Below are 22,401 nucleotides of genomic sequence, written 5' to 3' on the forward strand. Positions count from 1 at the left end.
CCGCATCTCAAGTGTGTAAGGTGGATTATCCTCTGTTCTACTTCCTCCCTCCGTGTCTTTCATCTTTCCCGTCACACTTCACTTCTTAATGTCCAGTAAAGACGAAACACCTTAAACATCAGCTTGTTTTTTCTTTTTTTTCTTAAATAAAGCCCAAAGCATCACCGCTTTCAGCTACCAAACTTCATTTGAATCACCTTTGACACAATTTTAAATTCACCAGGATGATTCACTCATCGCTCCCTTTCGGTTTCTCGGCGTTTCTCTTCTGACATCCTGTTCCTTTTTTGTTTCTCCCGTAAAAGTTTCGACATATTCTTCTCACTCCCTTCTTCCTCTTCTGTCTGCGGAGTTCTCTCTCTCCTCCTTTGGTTTATCTGTTTCCCTCCCTCCGTCTTCCAGACTAAACATCGTGTCTGTTCTCAGACAGAAGGATTGTGCGCCACTTCATGTGTGTGTCTGCACGCAAACTTATCTCGTCCGGGCAACAATCTGTACTTCGTTGTTCCCGCTACCGACATCACAGCCGTTGAGGTTTACTTCAGCGTGTATTTGATCACCCCTAATATGCGCCGACATTTCAGGCAAAACTTTGCGGCTGCACTTTAGTGGAGTGGCCCTTTTCCTGTTTAAACATGACAGCGTCGGCATATGCATCAATAAGGAAGCGGTTTTCCCGGTCTGGTTTGGAAGAACTTGATTGGCCTGCTCCGGCTTCAACCACATCAAACGCCTTCTGGATTAACTTCAAATGTGACTACAACCGCAAACAGAAACAATAAAGGTGCAGGCTGTTAGGAGGGGCAGCTCAACGTCCACGACTTCGGAACAACCTGTTCCAACGATCACATATGGGTGCAACGCTTGGGTGTCCACATACTTTTGTCCTTTGTCATTAGCACTACTGCTGATAATACTTGCGATACTGCAATGCTGACTAAAGTGGCAGCGATTTCCACACCAAAACCTTTACTGCTGCAGATGTCAGTATTAGTACAGGTTATATCCGGTACTATTACCACTAAAAATACATCCATCCATCCATTTTCTATACCGCTTATCCGTCAGGGTCGCGGGGGAGCTGGAGCCTATCCCAGCTGACTACGGGCGAGAGGCGGGGTTCACCCTGGACTGGTCGCCAGTCAATCGCAGGGCCAACACACAAAGACAAACAACCACACACTCTCACACTCACACCTAGGGGCAATGTAGAGTAGCCAATTAACCTAATGTGCATGTTTTTGGTATTGTGGGAGGAAGCCGGGGGAACCCGGAGAAAACCCACACAGGCACAGGGAGAACATGCAAACTCCACATAGAAGGGTCCAGACCGGGATTCGAACCTGGGACCCTCTTGCTATGAAGCGACAGTGCTAACCACTGCACCACCGTGCCGCCCCACTAAAAATACAGCCCTGGCAAATAATTAGAAAGATGGTATATGAATACGCGGTGTATAGTGGTATCGCTGGTGTTTAAACTGGTCTGACAAGCCTCAGTAAGCAACTGCGTAGGACAAATGACATTTCAAGTAGGCTGCATGGCAAACAGATGACAGGTGACACCAGCATGAACCCTTCCTACACACCACTGGGTGAACACATTACTCACTGGCTTCTCAATAATTTTCCCTTCCAGTTTCAAACCAGGAAAGTCATAATACGCCTGTCAAAATGTATCCTCAGCCATCCAAGGAAACCGGTTTCTAAATAAATCTGAGGTGGAAGAAGGCCATGGAGTGAGTCACCGAATCAGGCTTCTTTATTTTATTTTTTTTTTATCATTTTTTTGCAAATTGTTTTTGTTCACAAGCTTTAGGGTTCACGAGGCTGAATTAATCTCCGTGCCGTGTGCTCTCGGTCTTGATTCATGTGTGTAAACTGAACTCAGGGAACGCAGTCTGGCGTCGTCGGGCCAAACGCTCGCTTCCTTTCCGTTATGAGCTACTGGCCAAGTCAAGCAGCAGGTCTTCACAGCTGAGAAGCCGAACCAGGACATGTTTGCCTGAGAAATTACTTAGATCAATCAAACATCAAAGTAAATGATTTTTAAGTGGACTGTTTAAGCATTTACTGAACTAATAGTTGCAACTGCTCTGCTGTTGTTATTAGCAGATGAACTGGTGAGTTAGTTTAATCTCCAATAACCTCTGAGCCATTCTAACTCAAGCTCTGGCTTCTCCCGTGTGAATATCTGCTGGTTTTCTAAGCGTTCTGTTGTCACTAACTGAATATCTCGGGATTTTGGGCTGCAGCTCTGACAAAACGAGACGTGTGAAGACAAAATCTCGGGCTGGGATGGGCTCATGTTGACCATTTCCTGTCAAACTGCAGACAGGCCTAAATGCATCGGTCTTGTCCCATCAGTGTCTGCTCCGGCTCTGAAGCCGTCTGAGTCACCCATGTAGTGACTTCAGCTGGTCTCACACACACACACACACACACACACACACACACACACAGTGTTATGACACCAGCACGGGAGTCCCCCAGTGGAACTCAGAGCCCCTAACCCCGGGAAGGTTTAGTTCATTGCTTCACCAAACAACACACGAATATACAAACATGAAAGCACACTCATATGTAAACATACACACACAAACACACACATATACAAACACAGGGATTTCCCGGATGCGACCACACACGTGAAACACGCACGCGCAGACGTCCGCGCAGGCAGGCAGGCAGGCAGGCGGCTAGACAGACGTCTGGCTTTGCTCGAATGACGAAGCGGCGACAAAACTTCCAACTCCCCCTCCTCCTTTTCAGCTGAACAAACCCACCATTTCCTCCGCTAGTGAGCCGCCAGTGTCCACTGTGGTGACTTCCCGGTAGTTTAAACATACTTTAAATCGTATTTTTTTGCCGTTTTTTTTTCCAAAAGAAGCGAGCGAAACGTTTAAGATCAAAAGCAGACACGACGCCAGCGGCTCCGGAACCCCACCGAAAAAATCACACAATCTGTCAAACTGAGCTTTCAAAGAGAACCAAACGACCCCCGAACAGGACTGAAAATAATACAAATGGAGAAAAGTAAGGGGTTTATTCATATCGGCTCTGTGGAAGGAGATGGGAAGCTTGCGGTTTTTGGTTCAAGTTCAAAACCGAGCGTTGGAGTCACAAAGGGGCAAAAGGGCTCAGCCGGGAGAAAACTTCACTTCAAATTAAGCTAGCGATTTAAGTCATAACTGTATGCGTCAAACGGATGAACCGAAAGCGGCCTTGACGATAAGAAATCAGCGGCTGTAACGTCAAACAGCCGCATACACATGCAGACATGATAAAAACTGGTGAGACATGAAAGAGGGGGCACGAATACGGGCATGTCACCGAAACCCAAACCAACAGCACCTAATACGCAGAATAATGGCTGTTAACACTCCACAAACTGCAAAACCAGGCATGTTTCCTCCCTTCTGTACTTGTGAGGAGCCTCGCAGACTCACTAATCCAAAATAACGGATGCGTGTGGCTTCACCGCAGATGGGGGACTCGGAGACGGTCAGAAAGTCATGAGATGTGAAGTTATACTCACTGATTTCCATGCTCTGGAGGGACGTGTAGCGCTTGCAGTTACAAGTACAGGAGACATTGGCGGCGGTGGCGTTTAAAACACCCATCAAGTTCAACATTTACAGGCTCCTGGATCAGACATAAATACTCCAGAGGAGGAAGGCTGGGAAGGGCTGGAAGAGAAGAGAAAGCGATCGGAAGAAGGAGAGGAGACCAAAACTCCCCCACCAAAGAAGAAAAAAAAAAGAAATCCTCCCTTTTCTCTTTTCTCTCCAGCCTCCTCTCCTTCCCCTCCGGTCCGTCCGTCCTCCTCCTCCTGTCTCGGTTCTCTCCTCCTCCTCTCTCCGGTTTCTCCTCCTCTTCCTCCGAAATCTATCTATCTATCTATCTATCTATCTATCTATCTATCTATCTATCTATCGGCGTACCGTAGAAGTGCGGGTACAGCCGTTAAATGTAGTTTGAATGTTGCTAAAACGTAGTTGAGTTTAGACGTCCGGTTCCGTCCGACATCAGCTTGAATGTTTCCGTGTTTTCAGCCGAGTGACCGGCGACTAAACTGCTAACGGACGTCTGTCTGGTCCTGTCTGTTTCTCTCTCTCTCTGTCTGTCTCTCTCTCTCTCTCTCTCTCCGTCTGTCTCCAGGGATTTCTCAGTGACTCTCTTCCTCCCCCCTCCTCCCCCCTCCTCCCCCTCTCCGGGTGACACTGTCTGTGTCTGTCTCTCATTTCCAATTTCCACTTGCTTCTCTTTGGGCGCATCGCAGCCCGACCAACGCAGACGGGGTGGGTTTTAAAACAGCAAATAAAAGAAGGGAAGGACAAAATAATAATAATAATAATAATAATAATAATACTAAAGACGATGACAAGTCGAATTTGTTCCTGCTATTTATTAAGCCTCAAGGCAGCAATTTGCCCCAGAGGGCTTTATAAAATATTATAAAAGCACAGGCTACAAGATCACAAGGAGGTTTACCAATTGTGAGATGAATTGCAGATTATTTAGCCTACAGTTTTGCATATATGCATTAAAGAGAAAAAACAAATTCAAACTCTAACCTTCTGTGAATAAACTTGGGTCCACGAATTGCTAATTCATGCTGTTGAATCAATAGATTGTGCATACAAATGACTAATTAGCGCTCTTGGGTTAACTAATTTGTGCTCTACGAAAAAAAAAATGCTCCTGAATTAATAAATCGTGCACACAAATTTTAATTTGTGTTCACAGATTGATTAATGGTACGCAAATGACTACTGGTGCTCCAGAATGAACAAACGCGCACATAAATAACTGGCCTACTTCACGTTCACAAATTAACAAAAGTGGAAGCAGACTGTAGAACAATGTGCGTTGAACGTTTGCCAAAGACGGCACAGTTTTGACAAAAAATCTGAACTGCAACTCATCGTTTTAAACTTACACGAAATAAGTGGACATAAGCTTCCAGGTCTGAAAGCTGAAGCCGACGCAGAAGTCTCTAAAATCTGCATTCCCTCTTACGTCCAGCAGGGGGGGGGCTCCACTGGTTTTAAATAGAAGTCAGACTGTATGTAAGCTTATGAGAAAATTACTGTAATTCTCAGTTGATTTATGACCTTAGGACACAGTTTCCTAACAGGTTTATGGTCTAAGTTGGTGGTTTCATGTCTTCTTCAGTCCGGCACGATGTTCATTTTGCAAATTATGGTCCCAATTTAGAGTAAAACAGACTTTACTGTCTCGTCTAAATATGGTCACTCGTGGCTCCAGGAAAACAAGATGGTGGTTGCCATGATGCCAAACATGAGGCTTGAGAATGTTAGTCCACAAACCAATTGGTGACTTCACGCTGGCTCTGTCCACTGTTTATTATCCAGTCTATGGCTTTAACCACTCACAGCACAGTAACTGCCGAGCTGGTAAAGTATCAGTACGTATGACAAAATACTTTTACTTTCAGGTGCACTTAGTGGCTTTTGTTCCGGAGCTGTCGGCCGCATCTTGTGGTCTTCATCATCTTGACAACAGCGGCTGTAAATTTCAGTTACTAACGCCACGAAAACATTGACATCAATTTGCAAGAATTACTAACTGGTGCACACAAGTTATTAATTGAAGTGCACAAAATAGAGTTAGCTTGAAATCATTCATATGAAAAAAACAACACAAGTTAAAGCAAAACGAAATCATATCTCCATATGATCATGTATATCATATGTTCGTGATACACTGCGGCTGTTTCAGATTCAGCCGTTTATGACTAAATCTAGATTTAAACCACTTTAAAAGACACAAAACAAAACGGCGAGTTAGCCTTCGGCGGCACACAACGCAACACACGGCAGCAGATTTACAGCGAAAGCCTGTCACTGGTGTCTGTTTTCACCCTTATTTTGTGGCCTTCACTAATGAGCGGCTCAAATAAGGGCAGAATGAGCTTCAGCACGGCTTTAAGTCTTGTGTCCAAACATGAAAACACGTCATGTTAAACTGTTACTCAAATGTGTTGCCAAAATACGAGCACCCTGTCTCGTTTCAGCTAAACACGCTTAAATGACGTGCAGACAAAAAGCCACGAAGAACTTTGTTAGTTTACAGCAGGGGATACGTACGTCCAGATATTCAAGTGACTTTTAAAATATTTATAAACCTAGAAGTGCCGTAAAAGCTGATTCAAAATGACTAAAATGTTGGATATTAGGCACTTGTGTGTGTGTGTGTGTGTGTGTTCCCAGACAGCATTACATCACCTCCATGATTGACAGGCCCTCGGGACCAATGGGCGAGACTGTAACAGCGTGTCTCATCTGAGTCAACTTTCAATTTGGGTCTGCTTCAGTTTATAGCTGCATGTTAAAATGGTTTTATGGCGCAGCCGGACTCTCGAAAGACCTGACCTCGTAGAAATTTAAAAATAATATACAGTGTGCAGAGGGGAAGAAAACTACAGCTGCTCAACAAGATTTCTCACTATTTATTTTTAAGTGAAACTTTTGTTAGTAGGTGTGACTATAACTAACTTATTGAAGGGTTAGTTCAACCAAATCACAACAAAAGATCAGTTAACAGGACCCATTACTGCTGATATTTAAATGAAATGTCGTTTTTAATATTGTTACCCGACACAAAGAAATCTCATAACTTCACCAAATAAAAGCTACTTTTTTCCTGTCATTTGTTCGGCTCAGCCTGCGACTGCTTCATTACGACTACCACTGATTTGAGCAGAAGGGTACAACCATTAACTTAAATAAGATGATCAAGGAAATCCAGGTCCAGCTATCAGCCTGATTGCCATTAATTTCTAAAGGACTGCAGGATAGCAATCCACCCACCTAATGAAGAAGATACACAAGTGTGATGGTGTGTAGGGACTCTGCTGCCCCCTGCTGGACCCACAAGGCCTGTGCAGATCCTGGACCAGAGAGTGGTGACACTTCAGCTTATTATGGATAAGTTCACTGAAGTTCAGTGTCAAGTGTTGTCTTCAGTAGTTAAGGACATTTTTATGAGGGCTAACTGATTGTGTGAGACATTCAGAAATAGAATAAATAAGAGCTTTGTGTTTGGTTAAATGACAATAGTACGTTGGTCAAGTGTTTTATCAGTCTGGTATTACAGTTGCTGTTACAGTAAGCTTTATTCTGAATGTTGAGTTTATTTTTATGTATTATTTCTGTTTTGTAAGCACACGTCCACACAAGCAGACTCCCACAGGTGAGCAGGAAATCATCCTTTGAAAATAAAGGTTCATCTGTGGAGTTAAAGCTAACTTGCAGTCCAATTATCAGACAGGATTTTAAAACCCACGTAACACCATGTTAACATTTATTGGCACATTGAAATAGTTTTGGCAGGCTAACAAACATACATTTAAAATGGTAGCATGCAAACATGTGGAAAAAGGTCTCAGGATTATTCTTCTTCATGATGGAAAACTTAAATGACTTAAATTTTCCATTTAGGTTATGTAATGGAAAACTTTTTTAGATTTATGCTGAAAAACATCAGCGCACAGGATTTATTAAAGTTTAAGTATTATTTTTTTGGAATAAATATACTCAAATAGAATTGATCAAACTGCATTTATCAAAACTAGAGCACAAACTTTGTTGCTTTCATACCCGCTTTGTGTTATTTCCACTGATATTTTAGTGCGTTTTTGTGCGTCATCCGAACCGCGATGTGAAGCGAGCTGACTCGGGGGTGCTCAGCACGTACTGTTTGTCGACTAAAAATCCCCTCATGTATAATTTTTAATGCAGTAAAAGCCTAACAGACGTAACTCTTCCATTTGTCTGTGTTATCTGTGAAAGGCCTTGGCGCAGGCTGCAGGCTAATGATAGCCGAGCTGGCAGTGAGTCAGTTTACCGTCTGAAGGGGCTGAGTCACCAACACGGACACCCAGGTGTGGTCACTCTTTGTCTTTCCCTCTTCATTGCACTCTGTCTTTGAAGACTGACTTGGGTGAATCACTGGGCTCGAGGACTTGCTCTTTAGTTTGCCCGTCTGACTGTATCCATTTATCAGTCGTGTTTAGACTGAAAACGGCACCTTATTAAAAGAAGGGGCTCTGCTGGGGGGGGGGAGGTGTTTCAGGAACTGGTGAGAAGATGAAACACAATCCAGGAACGTCAGTTTGAGTAACAGATCAGTGAGTCTGGAGGATTTTCAGACGCCAAAACAATGCACCTCATTGTCCATGACACAAGATTTTACTGTCATGGAAATTTTATCAAAGTGGCCATCGTTCCAGTGTTTCATCCTCCACCGTGATGATTGCACCATGAGCTGTAAAGCAGCGTTGCAGAGTTGTTTATCAGGAGGGTGTGGTCATGAATATTAGACTGTAATCTTGTCCCCTCGGTCATATACTAATAAAAGGTCATCTAAATGGATTTTGGTGGAAGCCAACTGACAGCTGCATTGGGTGTTTGTTTAAAAAGGTCAAAAAGTAGACGCCACCAGCCTTTCACTTCAGGTCAGTTTTTGTTAATGTTTCCCAGACGTCAGCCAAGCTGCCTAAACATTATCATAAAAACATTAGTCATGTTGTAGTTGGCACAAGGGGAAGCAAAAGAAATAAGCTGTTGTTAAATGTTTTCCAGACACGTTCACTGAGCTTTTTGTGACTTTACAAACATCATTCATCAAAAACATTTAACCACTTTGTTAATTGAAACAGACGTTTCAACTTTCCCCGTCCTGGTGTTCACAAACTGTGTTATTTCTGGTGCAGCTGTTGCAAAGACGACTGGATCACATCCATTTTTCCTCAGAGGGGCAACACCAACAGCTCCGGACACACTTCATTTGCTTTCAAATTTCCATGAAGAAGCGATCAGCACCATTTTGCAGATAAGAGAAAGACGCTCGCTCACTGAGGAGGTAAAGTGAAACTGTCATACCTTTAAATGCAGTAATAACAAAGATTAGCATTCTGTCACACTAACAAGTAAGTGTAGCAGGTCTGAGTTCGCTCGTGCACACGACGGCAGATGAAAAGCTTTATTTTATGTTCGATCCAGGATCGATCGACTTGTCCACGAGAAGAGCAAAATCTTCTGTGGCAGGATCAGCAGTAACCTCATTCTATGGCTGTTAGCGAACATGAAGAAATCAAAAAGCAAACTTATTCAGCTAATGCACTCAATGCAACTTAAACGTAGTCGCTCAGACGTTGGCTGATCCACTTGTTTTGTGCCTTAAACTGAGTCTTTTACCAGGGATATTTCACATCTGGTGGTGGACAGACTTGCACAGTGCAGAATGTGGCAAAGCAGAACAGACTCAAAGTGAAATGTAAGTGCCACGTCTCCATCACGCCGTCCACATCAGTTCTGCTGGTTAGACCGCAGCTCTTTCATCTGCGTCGTCTCATTGTGTCTTTTGATGGCACACGACAGAAGAATCAGATCAGCGAGCCGTTTACCTCGACACAGCCTCTGCTCTCCAGCAGTCACCTAAGAGTTGTGTTCGAAAATGTGCATTTAATTTCAGCTTCTTTGGTTTAGGAAATATGTTGAAAACGAAATGCAGACAGAAACTTAACTAAGCCAGCGTGTGGACGTTTGTCCCCGTCTTTGCGTCTCCTTCTTATTTTGTCTCATGTATGTTTTCCACAGTGTCCAGTTGTGTCTCCCTTCATCTTTTCCTGTACCTCTCTTCTCTCCATGTCCTCGTCCAAAGCCCTCACACTGTAATTTTCTTTCCGCTCTAATTCTTTTTCAATTCAGTTCAATTTGTCTTGCATTGTTAGTGAGTTAGACCAACACAGAACTGCCAAAACAAACATATATAGATTTTTTACACCCTCTCTCTCTCTCCCCCCGTGCGTGTCTATGTCTCTCGGCCCAGGTGTGCGATCGTCTCTGCCTAATGCCCGTGTTCGGGGTAATAGTCGTCAGAGTCTTAGGCGGTGGCCAATCCCGTTGCAGGTGGGATTAAACAGGGATTAAACATGTTTCTCCGTGAAAGCAGCCAGACAGACTAGCACTAATCTGACTTTAGCCCTGGACCGAAAAACGGCAGGCTTGAGCAATCACGCTCTTCCGCAACGGCATTTTATGCGCAGTATGTGTGTGTTCGTGGGTGTGTGTGTATTTTTGTGCTTCTAGCATATGGAAACTGATTGTCCTTTGAAGTACAGAAAGGTGAGGGAAGAAAAACAAACAGAGGCTGTTACATAGGTCTCTACAGGAGGTTTGTTCAGGATTGGGATTTAGGCTTAAGACCGCAGTTAGGATTAGAGTTCAGGTAAGGTTTTATTATTACAGTTAGATTTCAAGGGTCACACGATGGCAGAGATTCTGCAGTCACACGATCAAAGAAGAGTTTTCAAAAACATTCCTGGTGGAAAACTACAGTAGGACTATAACTTTGACAAATGCAGCTGACTAACTGCGACTGATTAAATATCCCAAGCCTGAAGTTTCATCTCTCTTAAAGATAATTTCATAGCGCTCTGAACTGAAGCTACGGAGTTCATTTATGGATTCCTGACTGCTGTCTTGTGGCAAAAAGCCATTAAAACTCTCTGTTCTGCAGTGATAGATAATAAGAAGCTGTCCACACCAGTCGTTATTGTCTGTTGTCTCTCAGGAGCAAAGCTGGAAGTGACATCATGTTGATGACGTCGTGTGGATGTCCTTCACCGCAGACGGCTGTGTTTTGTGGTTTCTACCAATACTCAACTCTGGGCTCTGTTAACCATAACCACAATCTTTACTTTAACTGCAGTAAGTAGTTTTTGTGTAAAGACTTAAACAAATGATACTTACTTAAAGGAAGTGTTCAAATGAAAATTACACATTTTTTCCACACCTGTAGTGCTACTCATTTACATACACTATATAGACAAAAGTATTCAGATGCACCACTTTATGACTGAATTCAGGTGTGGTATGGGGTTGTTCCTCAGGGTTTGCTCTCGGCCTCTGACTTCCAGTGAAGGGAAATCTTAATGCTTCAGCATACCAAGACATTTTGGACAATGCTATGCTTCCAACTTTGTGCCAACAGTTTGTTGAAGGCCCTTTTCTATTCCAGCATGACTGTGCCCCAGTGCACAAAGCAAAGCTCCATAAAGACATGGTTGGATGAGTTTGGTGTGGAAGAACTTGACTGGCCCACACAGAGCCCTGACCTCAACCCCATCCAACACCTTTGGGATGAACTGGAACGGAGATTGTGAGCCAGGCCTTTTGGTCCAACATCAGTGTGTGACCTCACAAATGCTCTACTGCATGAATGGGCACAAATTCCTTAGTTATCTTCGTTAGCTGGCTATGGAAAGAAAATAGTTCCTACACAAAACCGCTCACAAACAAGGTCTGTGGATTATCTTGAGTGTATATATCTTGATTTCTGTAAAGACGTGTTGCTTTTTCAAACGTATTTTTTTTGGTTCTTTGTGCACCACAAGTGAAGCGTCATTTAGTTTCATCATATCCAAGAGAAGGCAAACAAAAAGCTATATGGATAAACAACACAACAAATAAGAGGAGGAATACGTTGTTTTGATTTTCGAAGTGTGGAAAGTAGGAAAGGAAAGTAAGGAAAGTGACATATTTTGTCATTGGAGGGAACTCACTCCAACGAAATTTGTGCTCTGCATTTAACCCACCCAAGTGACGTGCACACACACACAGCAAACCCGGGGCAGTGGGCGACCGCGTGCAGCGCCCGGGGAGCAGTGGGGGTTAGGTACCTTGCTCAAGGGTACCTCAGCCATGGACACCGGGACGGGGAATCAAACCAGCGATCCACCGGTTACGGGTCCGACACCCTAACCGCTGATCCACGACTGCCCCAGTGTGTTGCATTTTTGATGATTTACGATTCATAATTCTAATTCTTTTCTGGCCTGACTAAATGTCTGACTAAACGTCTTACAAAAATCAGACCTCACATGCTTCACACCAGACACATCGCCGTCGCATCCATCCGATCTGCTGCTTTAGTCGCCGGACCTGCGTGTCGCTGCTGGCTGCTGTTTGCTCACCAGGCCGAGTAACGCCATCGAGCAGTCAGGCGAACAAACAGGCTCTAAACAAACCCCGAATTTGGCCAAATCTATTTGGTTTAGAGCGCAAAGCCAAATGATGACATTTTTACCCAAACATCCGTCCCTGGTTTTACTTTGACCCACTACGCTTGCTGTACCACTGCAGCACTTTCAGTTAATAAATTAGTTTAAGGTGTCTGGTTAAATTAAACCAAAACATCTTCTTTTTTTTTATTTACAACCTGTCTGATCTTCGCAGCGACTTGTGCCCCCCGACCCCCCTGTCAGACTTTATCATAAGTCATATTTTATTGATAACCAAAAGAAACGAAGGCCAAAGCGAGAAAAGCGAACTAAAATAAAAGTTGGAATGATTTCTGCTCCCTGAGAAAACACTTTCTGATAAAAGCTTGACATTTGACTAAAACCTGTGCTTCAGGATATTATAAACAGGTTTACGCTTGGCTGCGTGTGCGCACACACACACACACACACACACACACTCTGTCACCCTCTCGCTGCAGCAGCTGTGTGAGGTAATGTCTGTCTGTGTCTGTGTCTGTGCAACACCCTGCAAGAATAACAAATCCACCTCTCCCTCTCTCGCTCCCTCTCATCCTTTTTCTATCTCATTATCTCACCCTCTGCCTGTCTGTCTGTCTGTCTGCCTGCCTGCCTGTCTGTCTGTCTGCCCCCCACCTTTAACTCCCTCTCTCTCTCTCCAGTCTGCACTCGTCTTTTCCTCGCTCGCCCACCCCGCACTCCCCAGCTTCTGTTTGAGGCTAGACGCAGCAGACTATTAAAAATGTCCTCTGTAGAAAAGAGATTGTGTCGTAAACAAAGAGAGAAAAAGGGGGATGAGGGAAACTGTGAGGTAGGGAGGCTGCAGAGGAATCACGTGGAAAATAACAAAGACAAATAAAAGAAAGAAAGACCAAAATAAAAGACAAATAGAAAAACCAGAGGGAAGAGTGGAGCTGAAATTACACACAAACTCACCATACATGTTGCCTTCACAATTCACACAAACACGCATGAGTTGCTGTTGTTTACAGACGTCTCGACGACCCGTGCAGTCACGTCTGAGATGATAACTGAAAATGTATTTGTAACTTGACACTTTAACCAATGATGGCAGTTCAGACTCAGCTGCAGATACACTGCATGAACAAAAGTATTGGGACACCTGACCATCATACCAACAGGGACTTTAATGACGTCTCATTCCAAACACACAGACAGCTTTGCAGCTCTAACAGCTTCCACTCTTCTGTGAAGGCTTTCCACAACATGTTGGAGTGTTTCTGTGGGAATTTGTGCCCATTCATGCAGTAGAGCATTTGTGAGGTCACACACTGATGTTGGACCAAAAGGCCTGGCTCACAATCTCCGTTCCAGTTCATCCCAAAGGTGTTGGATGGGGTTGAGGTCAGGGCTCTGTGTGGGCCAGTCAAGTTCTTCCACACCAAACTCATCCAACCATGTCTTTATGGAGCTTTGCTTTGTGCACTGGGGCACAGTCATGCTGGAATAGAAAAGGGCCTTCAACAAACTGTTGGCACAAAGTTGGAAGCATAGCATTGTCCAAAATGTCTTGGTATGCTGAAGCATTAAGATACACATGCAACACGCAGTGCAACACATGGGAGCTGCGGGCTGCCGGCGCCGGATGAGTTGGGGGGGTTAGGATATTGAATAAATATGATAATAAATATGAAGGGTTAATGGCACTAAAGAGTTAATGACACTGAAAAAAAAATCACTTGTTGCTCTTTACACCACTTTGTATTAAAGGTATAATAATAGTAACAAATGACATGAAACAAGTCCATATTAAAATGTCTAAGAACGACTGGCCTGTGTTATACATCTTACAGAAGTGTGTACAAATTATCCAAATTGTTTCCGACAATGTTCAAACCCACAGAAATGTGTAGTCTTGTTTAAAGGTAAGGTGCGTTTCATTTGGTCGCCTGTCCATGATGTCATAATCCCTTTTACCTTGTCTAGTTGCTATGAAGTCTGGGGAAAAAATTATGTTAATATGTCAGAAAGTATGAAAATATGTCATGACGCCAGGCTTCAACGTACCTGTACGCTGCAGCAGAGTTTACAAGGCGGGAAACAAAGTGGCGGAGTTTGACATTGAGCGGCAGGTGACTCGACTTTAACCCGGGAGACCGAAGTTCTCTTCTGTGGGAAAAACTGCCAGAGACCCCTGGTGGGGGAAAATACACACTCTTTGTTTAATTCCAGACGTGTGTGTGTGTGTGTGTGTGTGTGTGTGTCTTCATGTGGGTGTTGTGTTGGAGGGCGTTTGCAAAAATGGGAATTTCTTGTCTGAATTTGCCTTTAACGGTTGAAAAACAGAGTAAGCCGAGTAGGCGAGACAAATTAAAATGATGAAAAGAGGTCGTCGTCGCTGCCAGCACACGCGCACACACGCACGCACACGCGCGCACACGCTCACCTACACACATTATGTATGCTTCCTTTCAATCCCGAAAATTAAAAACAGCAGGCAAGCTGGTAAAATACTCCAATTTAGATGCACACACAAGCACAGACACAGTGTTTAAGACAACCGCACACACACATAAACACATCGAGAGACGTATTACACACTTATGTATACACACACCCATTCGGTGCACATACACAGTCTGGTCGGTTATTTTCACTGCAGTGCAGGACTAATTTCAGCGTGTGTGTCTGTGTGTGTGTGTGTGTGTGTGTGTGTGTGTGTGTAATGGATTTAATGATGTCATTGTATGATCACACTAATCTGATTACAGTTCTGATGCCTCTCAATTTCTTATCTGTCTGCTTGTTTGGCTGTCTTACAGAGAGACAGCCTGCTTGTCTGTCATGTTGGCTCACGGACAGCCAGCCTGTCTGCCTGCCTGCCTGTCTGTCTGCCTGTCTGTCTGCCTTAGGGTCGGGTGATGCCCGAAAAGAGGGAGTTTGTATGACATGGCGTCCAACCACATCGGAAGGCAAAAGTGTTTATTGCCTTTTCCAGACAGCCGCACTTGCGGGCAGCGAAAAGCCTGTTATCACAGAGAGAGGAGAGAAGCCATAATTGTATAAATATGGGGATAAAGAAGCACATTTTCAGACAGCCTGTCCTGGCAGACGTTCATAGTCTTGTACTCGTTTGTACACACAAAAAGAGACAGAAATAGTTGAGCCTTGAGAGAAAAGTCAGCCTTTTCACTTTTGCACGCCTGGCCGGTCGTTGTGCGAACTGGGCCTGAATGTTGGGTTGTGGGTTTTTGGCATCGGGAAGGTGCGGCGGCAGAAGGTTTCTGAGGCTGTTCGACCTTCGGACGAGCACTTAAGTTAAAGCCAGTCTGTTCGCGTCATCCCAGCTTCCCGTCCTGAGTGCGACATCAGAGGAAAATGGCCGCCGTGCGAACGCGGTCCATCAATGGTGGAGGCTCGTTTTACTGTTCATCACTGAATGTGGTCAGGCAAACAGTAGATTAAGATGAGCAAAGTTCAGAAGACAGAAGAGTTGTGTCTGATTGGTGGCTCGGTGAACCGTGGTGACGTTGCTTTGCAGCCTCATTGAAATGAATGAGAGGGCTGCAGTCCCTACAGATCTGACTGCTGCTGCTTAACCTTCAAAAAACTCAACGTCCATCCGTCTGCCTGCTGGTCTTCCTGCTGGGTTTGTCCGAATGACAAACCTAAGACACGTCTGCCTCTCTGATTAAATAACTTTGTATGTCACTGTCTCACTGTCTACTGCCTGTCTTACTGACATCATACTTTGAGTCTGAAAAGCCTGTCTGCCTCTGTGCCTCAGACTGACTGTTTCACTGCATGGCCATCTGTCCTACTTACATCACTCTTTCATGTTTTGCTAACTGCTGTCTGTCTGTCTGTCTGTCTGTCTTACTCTCTAACTTGCTTGTCTGTCTTGCTGTCTGCTTGTCTTTCAAAATAAAAGTTTGTCTGCTGTGCTGACTGTCTCACCACCTGCCTTCCATCTGACCACACACACACACACACACACACGCACACACAGGTTTCTTCATATTGTTTTAGCATACAGATGTTCAGTCACCCTAAACAGCAAAAGAAAAAGTCCCATCTAAAGGCTGAAACTGCCACACTGGAAAAGCCAGTTACTGTGTGTGTGTGTGTGTGTGTGTGTGTGCTGGTTCCCTTTTGATGTTTCTGTTCATTCATTCATTTGTTTGATTTCTTTCTCCATTTCATTTTCCCTTCCTTTCTTCTGCACCACATCTCGTTACTTCCTTCCTTATTCCTTGTTTGCTCCTCGCTTTCTTCTGTCACTCTTGTTCTTTCATTTCATCCCCCGCTTGCCTCCTCTTGTTCTTTCTCTTTCATTTCGGCTCATTTCTGCCATTTTTCTGCCCTTTCCCTTTTACACTCCTCTTTCTCTCTGTCTGACACTCCACCTCTCTCTTGTTCACATCACATCATCCTCTCTCCCTCTCCTTCTTCATGCTCCGTCTATCCCCCTCCCTCCCTCCCTCCCTCATTATTCGGTATAATCGGTTGTCTAGACAGAAACTCCCCACACAGATCACACCTGAGAGAGGGAGGGAGAGAGAGAGAGAGAGTGATGGAGGGAGACAAAGAAGGAAATGAGACAGAAGGGATGGGGGAAAAAGAGGCGATAAAATGATTTGCCTTTTTTACGCCTCCCCTCAAATCCTCCAAGTGTTTGAGAAGAAAAAAACTGTCTGAGACACAAAACACACTGATTGAAGGAGAGAGAGAGAAAAGAAAGACTAAAGTGTCTGACAAACACACACACACACACACAATATGAAATATGTTCATTAGTTTTGTTCACTGCAGTCTAGACTGGTTGATTTTCCGTGTGTGTGTGTGTGTGTGATAGACTTCTGTTTTTGTGAGGACCACATTGGAAGACCTTCAGAGTGAGGACATTTTCACAAAGTCATGATATTACTGTGACAATGCAGTCTGTATCTGGACAAAGAAAACACACGTTAAAGAAATGCAGTTCTGTATTTTAGTTTATCCTCCGAGTGCTTTTCTCGCCTTGAGTTGGACGGACAGACTGACACCAGCTGGGCCCAAAAGGTTGGAAGTCTCTTGAGGGGCTTCTGTAGCCACACGCTGAGGGTCACGTCAGCAGGTCAGCTGAGCTACCACCAACGCTTAGTGAGCTAATCTGCTAGCGTGTTTAAGGCTGGCGGTCCAAGTCAAATGACGTGTGCTCGTGCTTTACTTTCAATATTCAGAGTCCTAACAGGTTTCACCCACCCGCCACTAGTCGTCCCTGCAGTGGCAAGCAGCTGGCTTGTCTCCCAGTGCTGGCATCTTCCTCTTCAGCTCCTCGCAGTATTGCTGATGTTTTTCCTGCTGAATGTGTGTGTGTAGGCTTGCCACCGTCCACGGGTAGAAATGCAGAACTGGCTGCAGATGGAGAGTGGCCAGGCTGTGCTGTTCAGGTGCGTTTTGTTGCTTTGTAAAGCAACCCTGTCTCAGGAGGCGGGAGTTCACGTCCCATCACAGACTTCCATTCAGTGCAGGTCTGAGCTGTCCGTGACCTGCAGAATCATGCTGGGCAGGACCTCCCAGAGCTGTGTACAGGGAATCTGAATCAGACTGAAACCAGCTGCGCACATGTAGAGCTGACAGAAGAAGTCAGCAAACGTCCGACCTCCCTCACACTGCAGGCTCTTGCAGACTCCAGTGATTCTAAAACTTCGACAGGATGCTCCCTGAACCCCCTCGTGGTCGTAGATGGCATGTGTGGGTTTACATACCTAATATGTTTGATCATAAATAATTTATTGTAATGCCATAAATACAAAAGGGTAAACTAATTGTGTGACTGTGATTATTTTCGTTAAACGTGAGTTCTTGTCTGATTCTGTGCTATGCCAGCTGTGAGCACATTCTCCAGCTCACCACCACTAAGAAGACTTTCTGACATGATCAAATAACGGATGTACGTTGTTTCGATTTGCTGTCAGCAGCAGCGCTGAAGCTGCGCCTTCTTCGTCGTGCCAAAAAGTGATTATCTGCCAAAAACTGAATGCAGGCGGTCGTAGCTACAAAGCAGCATTTGAAGTGAGCAAGGACAAAAGGAAATGAGCAAAACCGAGACTCGTGAGCCGGAACGCCGAATAGAAAAAGGATGAATGGGTTGAAGAATGCACATCAATAAAGAGGAAAACTATCCAAATAAAGTCAAAAAGTGGGGGCAGGTGTAGGTGTTAGTTGTTACCATGACATTATGTCTCAGTAATTTCAGGTTTTAAAGAAAAAAAAGATCCTCATCGTTATCATTAGAATTCAGAAAATCTCTTGAGTCACATCTTGCAGTGTCTGCATATTTGACATCACACATACTGTATATATGTATATATTTAATATACATACATAACATCACAACTTAATCTATTTAGTCATATTCCTACATGCACATGAGGACCCTGAAACCAAAGGAATTTCCTGCTCAGAATCCAGCAAGTCCTTACTGGTGAAGAGAGACACAAAGGAGAAGAATAAAAATGGTGAGAACCACTGGAAAGCCCTGCAGCGACACCTAGTGGACTCAAACAGGAGTGACGCTTTCCAGAGAGCCTGCTGCAGTCACTGTGTGCCACCAGAGGAGTGGATAAGATAAGATAATCCTTTATTAGTCCCATAACTGGGAAATTACAATGTTACAGCAGCAAACAGGATATAGAGGGTGCAAAGCATGCAAGGATAAGGGAAGGATGAGCATTCAAAAAAGAATAAAGACAGGAAACTTCAGGGACTGTGGGTTCTTAATTCTGTTTGATGAGCAGAGTTTGTACGGGATGTCGCAGTTAATTAAAAGCCAGTTGCAGCCAGTTTGTAGCTCTCAGCAGCTGCTTAACTGATATGTTTCAGACATTATTAAGTTTCAGGGTTGCTCACATGTTCATATTTTCAACTTCAACATCTTTATTGTTGTGTAATTGTTGTTTTAATGTATGTTCTCAGGATTATGTTTTATAAACCTCAGTGCTGTTTCATGCTAGTACATCCACTGCATAACTTAATAATTTCTCTGTTTTTTTCATATAGAAAATTTTTCTTATTTAACCCATGCTTCCCTGTTGTTGTGTCTTCGCCACGCACCACCCAATTAGCCCTGCAGCTGAACATTGTTTTCATTATACAACAGTCTGACAGTTCTTTTCTCCGTTAATCCATTAATGGATTAACCGTTAACCATTAATGGTCTTTAAAGTGTCAAAAAAATAACAAAAAACACTTCAATTTGATCTTTAGTTTTACCATTTTAATTTGAGTAAATCAGAAATTAGGCCGATGAATATTTGAGAAGTCGGTGGTCTATGGAGCCAAACCAAAAAAAAAAGATTTGAACTTGAAAGTTGAAATTTTGATTTCGAACTTTGAAAAACACAACATTGTACTCGAACTAAAAATAAGAGTGGGGAAAGTTTTTCAGTTTAAATAGAATTTTTATTCAGTTCTGAAATTCTTTTGAGTTTTCACTTTCATATCTCAGTGTTTGAGGTCTTTTTTTCAGTTGCAGATTTCATATTTTTAAAGTTTCAAATCTTATTTTTTCAGCTTTCTGTTCACTTTCGGGTCTCATCCTTTGGACCTGGCTCTTTTGTGGAGGGCGTGGCATCGGCTTAGAGGGGCGTGGCATCACAAGTGACAGCATAACAAAGAAGGCTGAGGACCTTTCTCTATCACGTTGCCTTCAGGGAACATCGGTACTGTGAGAAGTATGACTCCACACTGTCTATACACCATATTCACATTATGGGCAGTGAAAAACTGACGCCAGAACAGAACTGACGGTTCTGTTTAGCAACCCGCTTTAAACTGAACTTGACACCAATCGCAGTATAAGAGCAATAAATTAGCAATAAATTATGCTGGTAGTGCAGTTCAACAGCCACACTTTAACCTCTGCGACTCAGTCGATATTTAGAAATTCAAAAATTTGCAGCCTGGGGCCCCTGTCGCTGCCCCGAATGCTAGTTAATGGTGGTGTCTGTCTTGTAAAAAGAAAGGAAGAGGAAGAAGAACAAAGAAAGGAGATGGAAAGAATAACAAGAAAAGTAAAAGAAAGACAGAGAAAGAAGAATTCAAAATACAGAAAGACAACAGTAGAAGCAAGAACAAGAAAGCGTGAGAGGAGAAGAAAGAAAAAGGAAATAAAAGACAGAGAAAGAAGAATGAGGAAAGAAGACATAAGAACAAGAAAGATAGTAAATAAATAAAATAAAAGAACAAAGACATACGGAGGAGGAAAGGAGAAGGAAAAAGCTTAAGAAGAAAGAGGGTAGAAGAAAGAAGAAGAAGAAGCTGAAGAAAAAGTTGGGGAAGTTGAAAGAAGACAAACAGATAAAATTCAATCCAACATGGCAAACAGCAGTGCTAAAATAGAGAGCAGCAATGTTCACAGCACAGCTTAATATTAGCAACATATTCTGAAGTCTAAACATTTAATAACCCGTTGTTGTAGATAAAAACCTCACAGCAGAATACAGAATACAGAATACGTAGAGCACTCACGTATCACATTCAACACACAGCATAAAACCCACACAACAGCTCAGTTTAGTGCAACCGACCCACAACACAAGGCCTCCAAGACTCAGACTTTAATATTCATATTTCAACACCATGTAGCAGTATTAAAGGACCACAAACCAGCCAAGCACCAGATGAAAACAAAGTTCAGCCACATAACTTGAACAACCGATACCAATGCAACAGCAGCAGAAGAGCGTATCAACCAGCAGACACAGTGTTCAGAGCTTTCTGACACAAGAGCACAAACAGACTGACTGACATCAGCTCAGCGTGTTAGGAAAAACAAAAAGCAAGTACTTAACTTGTAGAAGTGAAGCGGTGATGTTCTGCCCATCAGTGGAACTTGTCTGATTGGGAATGAGACAAGAATGACATGATGCTTTGGTATGATGCTTTCGTCCAGACTAAAATAACTCAACAACTATTTGATGGATTTCTGTAAACCTTGGTACAGATATTCAAAGTGCCCAGAAAATAAAGCCTAATGACTGTGGTGATCTAATTACACATTGTGAGCCAGGTGTGTTTCGTGGTTCGTGGTAAATGTTAGCATGCTAACATGCTAAAGGTGAGTGAATGGTAAACATACTAAACAGCAACTGCAGCCTCACAGAACTGCTAATATGACTGTAGACTCTTGGTCTTGTTTAAGTATTTTTGTGCACTTTTATAACTTCATTAGATGTAGTTAAAGATATAAAAATGGTGTAGATAACTGACAGAGGCGCGGGTTGAAGGGCTGTCTTGGTCACGTGAAACAAACATCACCAGGAACACTTCAATGACACAGCCAGCAAACCACCAGACCTGAAGGACATCCCACATAAATGTCAGCAGTGGGAGCAACAGAAGAGTGGTGCAAAAAGGCAGAAAAACATTGCAAGTCAGAGGGTTTAAGATCCCGGGGAGAAACCATCAACTCAGTAATGAATGAGAGGGCTTTTGTCATGCAGCTCTCAAGTAAAGCTGGTGAAAGTGTTGCATTGTCTTAATTATATCTAAAACAATTCTTTAAAAAACTAAACTAACATTAAAGTGTTGCAGCCTCTGACATCACTTGAGGCAGTTTATCCGCTGCGAAGGGCTTTATACAGCTTGTTTAGTTAATGAGATTCTGAAAGCCACATGTACCTTAAAGTTACTTCCAGTTTCCGTATTGTAGAATTTTCCATCAATTTCTAGCACTCAATATGCTGGTGTTACGGGTCATCCTCCTGTCACTCCTTTTAGAAATTAGATACAGTGTCAAGAGAAAAATGATGGGCCTCAGACACAATTTACTACTTTCATTTATGCCGTGAAACTAACCTTGAGAGGGACGAATTGGAGTCATAGCCTTTCCATTTTACCTTTAGTCCAGCAAATACAAATGAAAGCAACAGATGACAGAATGTCTAAGCTCAAAGAGACAGGATATGAGACTCTCAGAGAGTAGTCTTAACATGTAAAGGTTTATATTCTTGAAGCAGTTTTCCTACATTCATTAAGCCATTTATTTTCATTTGGTAACACATGCAGCATTATGTGGGCACACTTAAGTCTGATCAGTGGTGATAATAACCAAATGTAAAGGGAAACAAACCTCATGAGGGGCCGTATGAGCTATATTTCATTCACACATACATGCTCCTCTCTCTTAATGTAGTTTTATTCTTACACCTACATATTTTTATTTTCATATTCATGTGTTTAATTAACATATTCATACATTTTCATTCTCATATTTATATATATTCACTCACACATTCATATATTTTATTCCTATGCACATGTATTCAAAGTACACATTTAATATTATAAATATTATGTATTATGTGTATGTAAGACGAAGTATAG

General features: G+C 43.1%; 1 protein-coding gene across 2 annotated transcripts in view; it reads right to left on the bottom strand.

Annotated features, from left to right (window-relative positions):
- The window catches only part of pmepa1 (prostate transmembrane protein, androgen induced 1), a 34,362-nt gene extending 30,568 nt beyond the window's left edge, over window positions 1–3,794 (bottom strand). For both annotated transcript variants that reach the window (XR_006843039.1, XM_046384990.1), the window contains exon 1: window positions 3,538–3,794. Coding sequence is in view for 1 of the 2 variants with exons in the window: in XM_046384990.1 (XP_046240946.1) it covers window positions 3,538–3,634 (97 nt within the window). In the remaining variant the exon portion in view is untranslated. The remainder of the gene's footprint in view (window positions 1–3,537) is intronic.
- Window positions 3,795–22,401: the final 18,607 nt, after the last annotated feature.

Source organism: Scatophagus argus, chromosome 3, assembly GCF_020382885.2.
Source record: "Scatophagus argus isolate fScaArg1 chromosome 3, fScaArg1.pri, whole genome shotgun sequence".
NCBI classification, from domain to species: domain Eukaryota; kingdom Metazoa; phylum Chordata; class Actinopteri; family Scatophagidae; genus Scatophagus; species Scatophagus argus.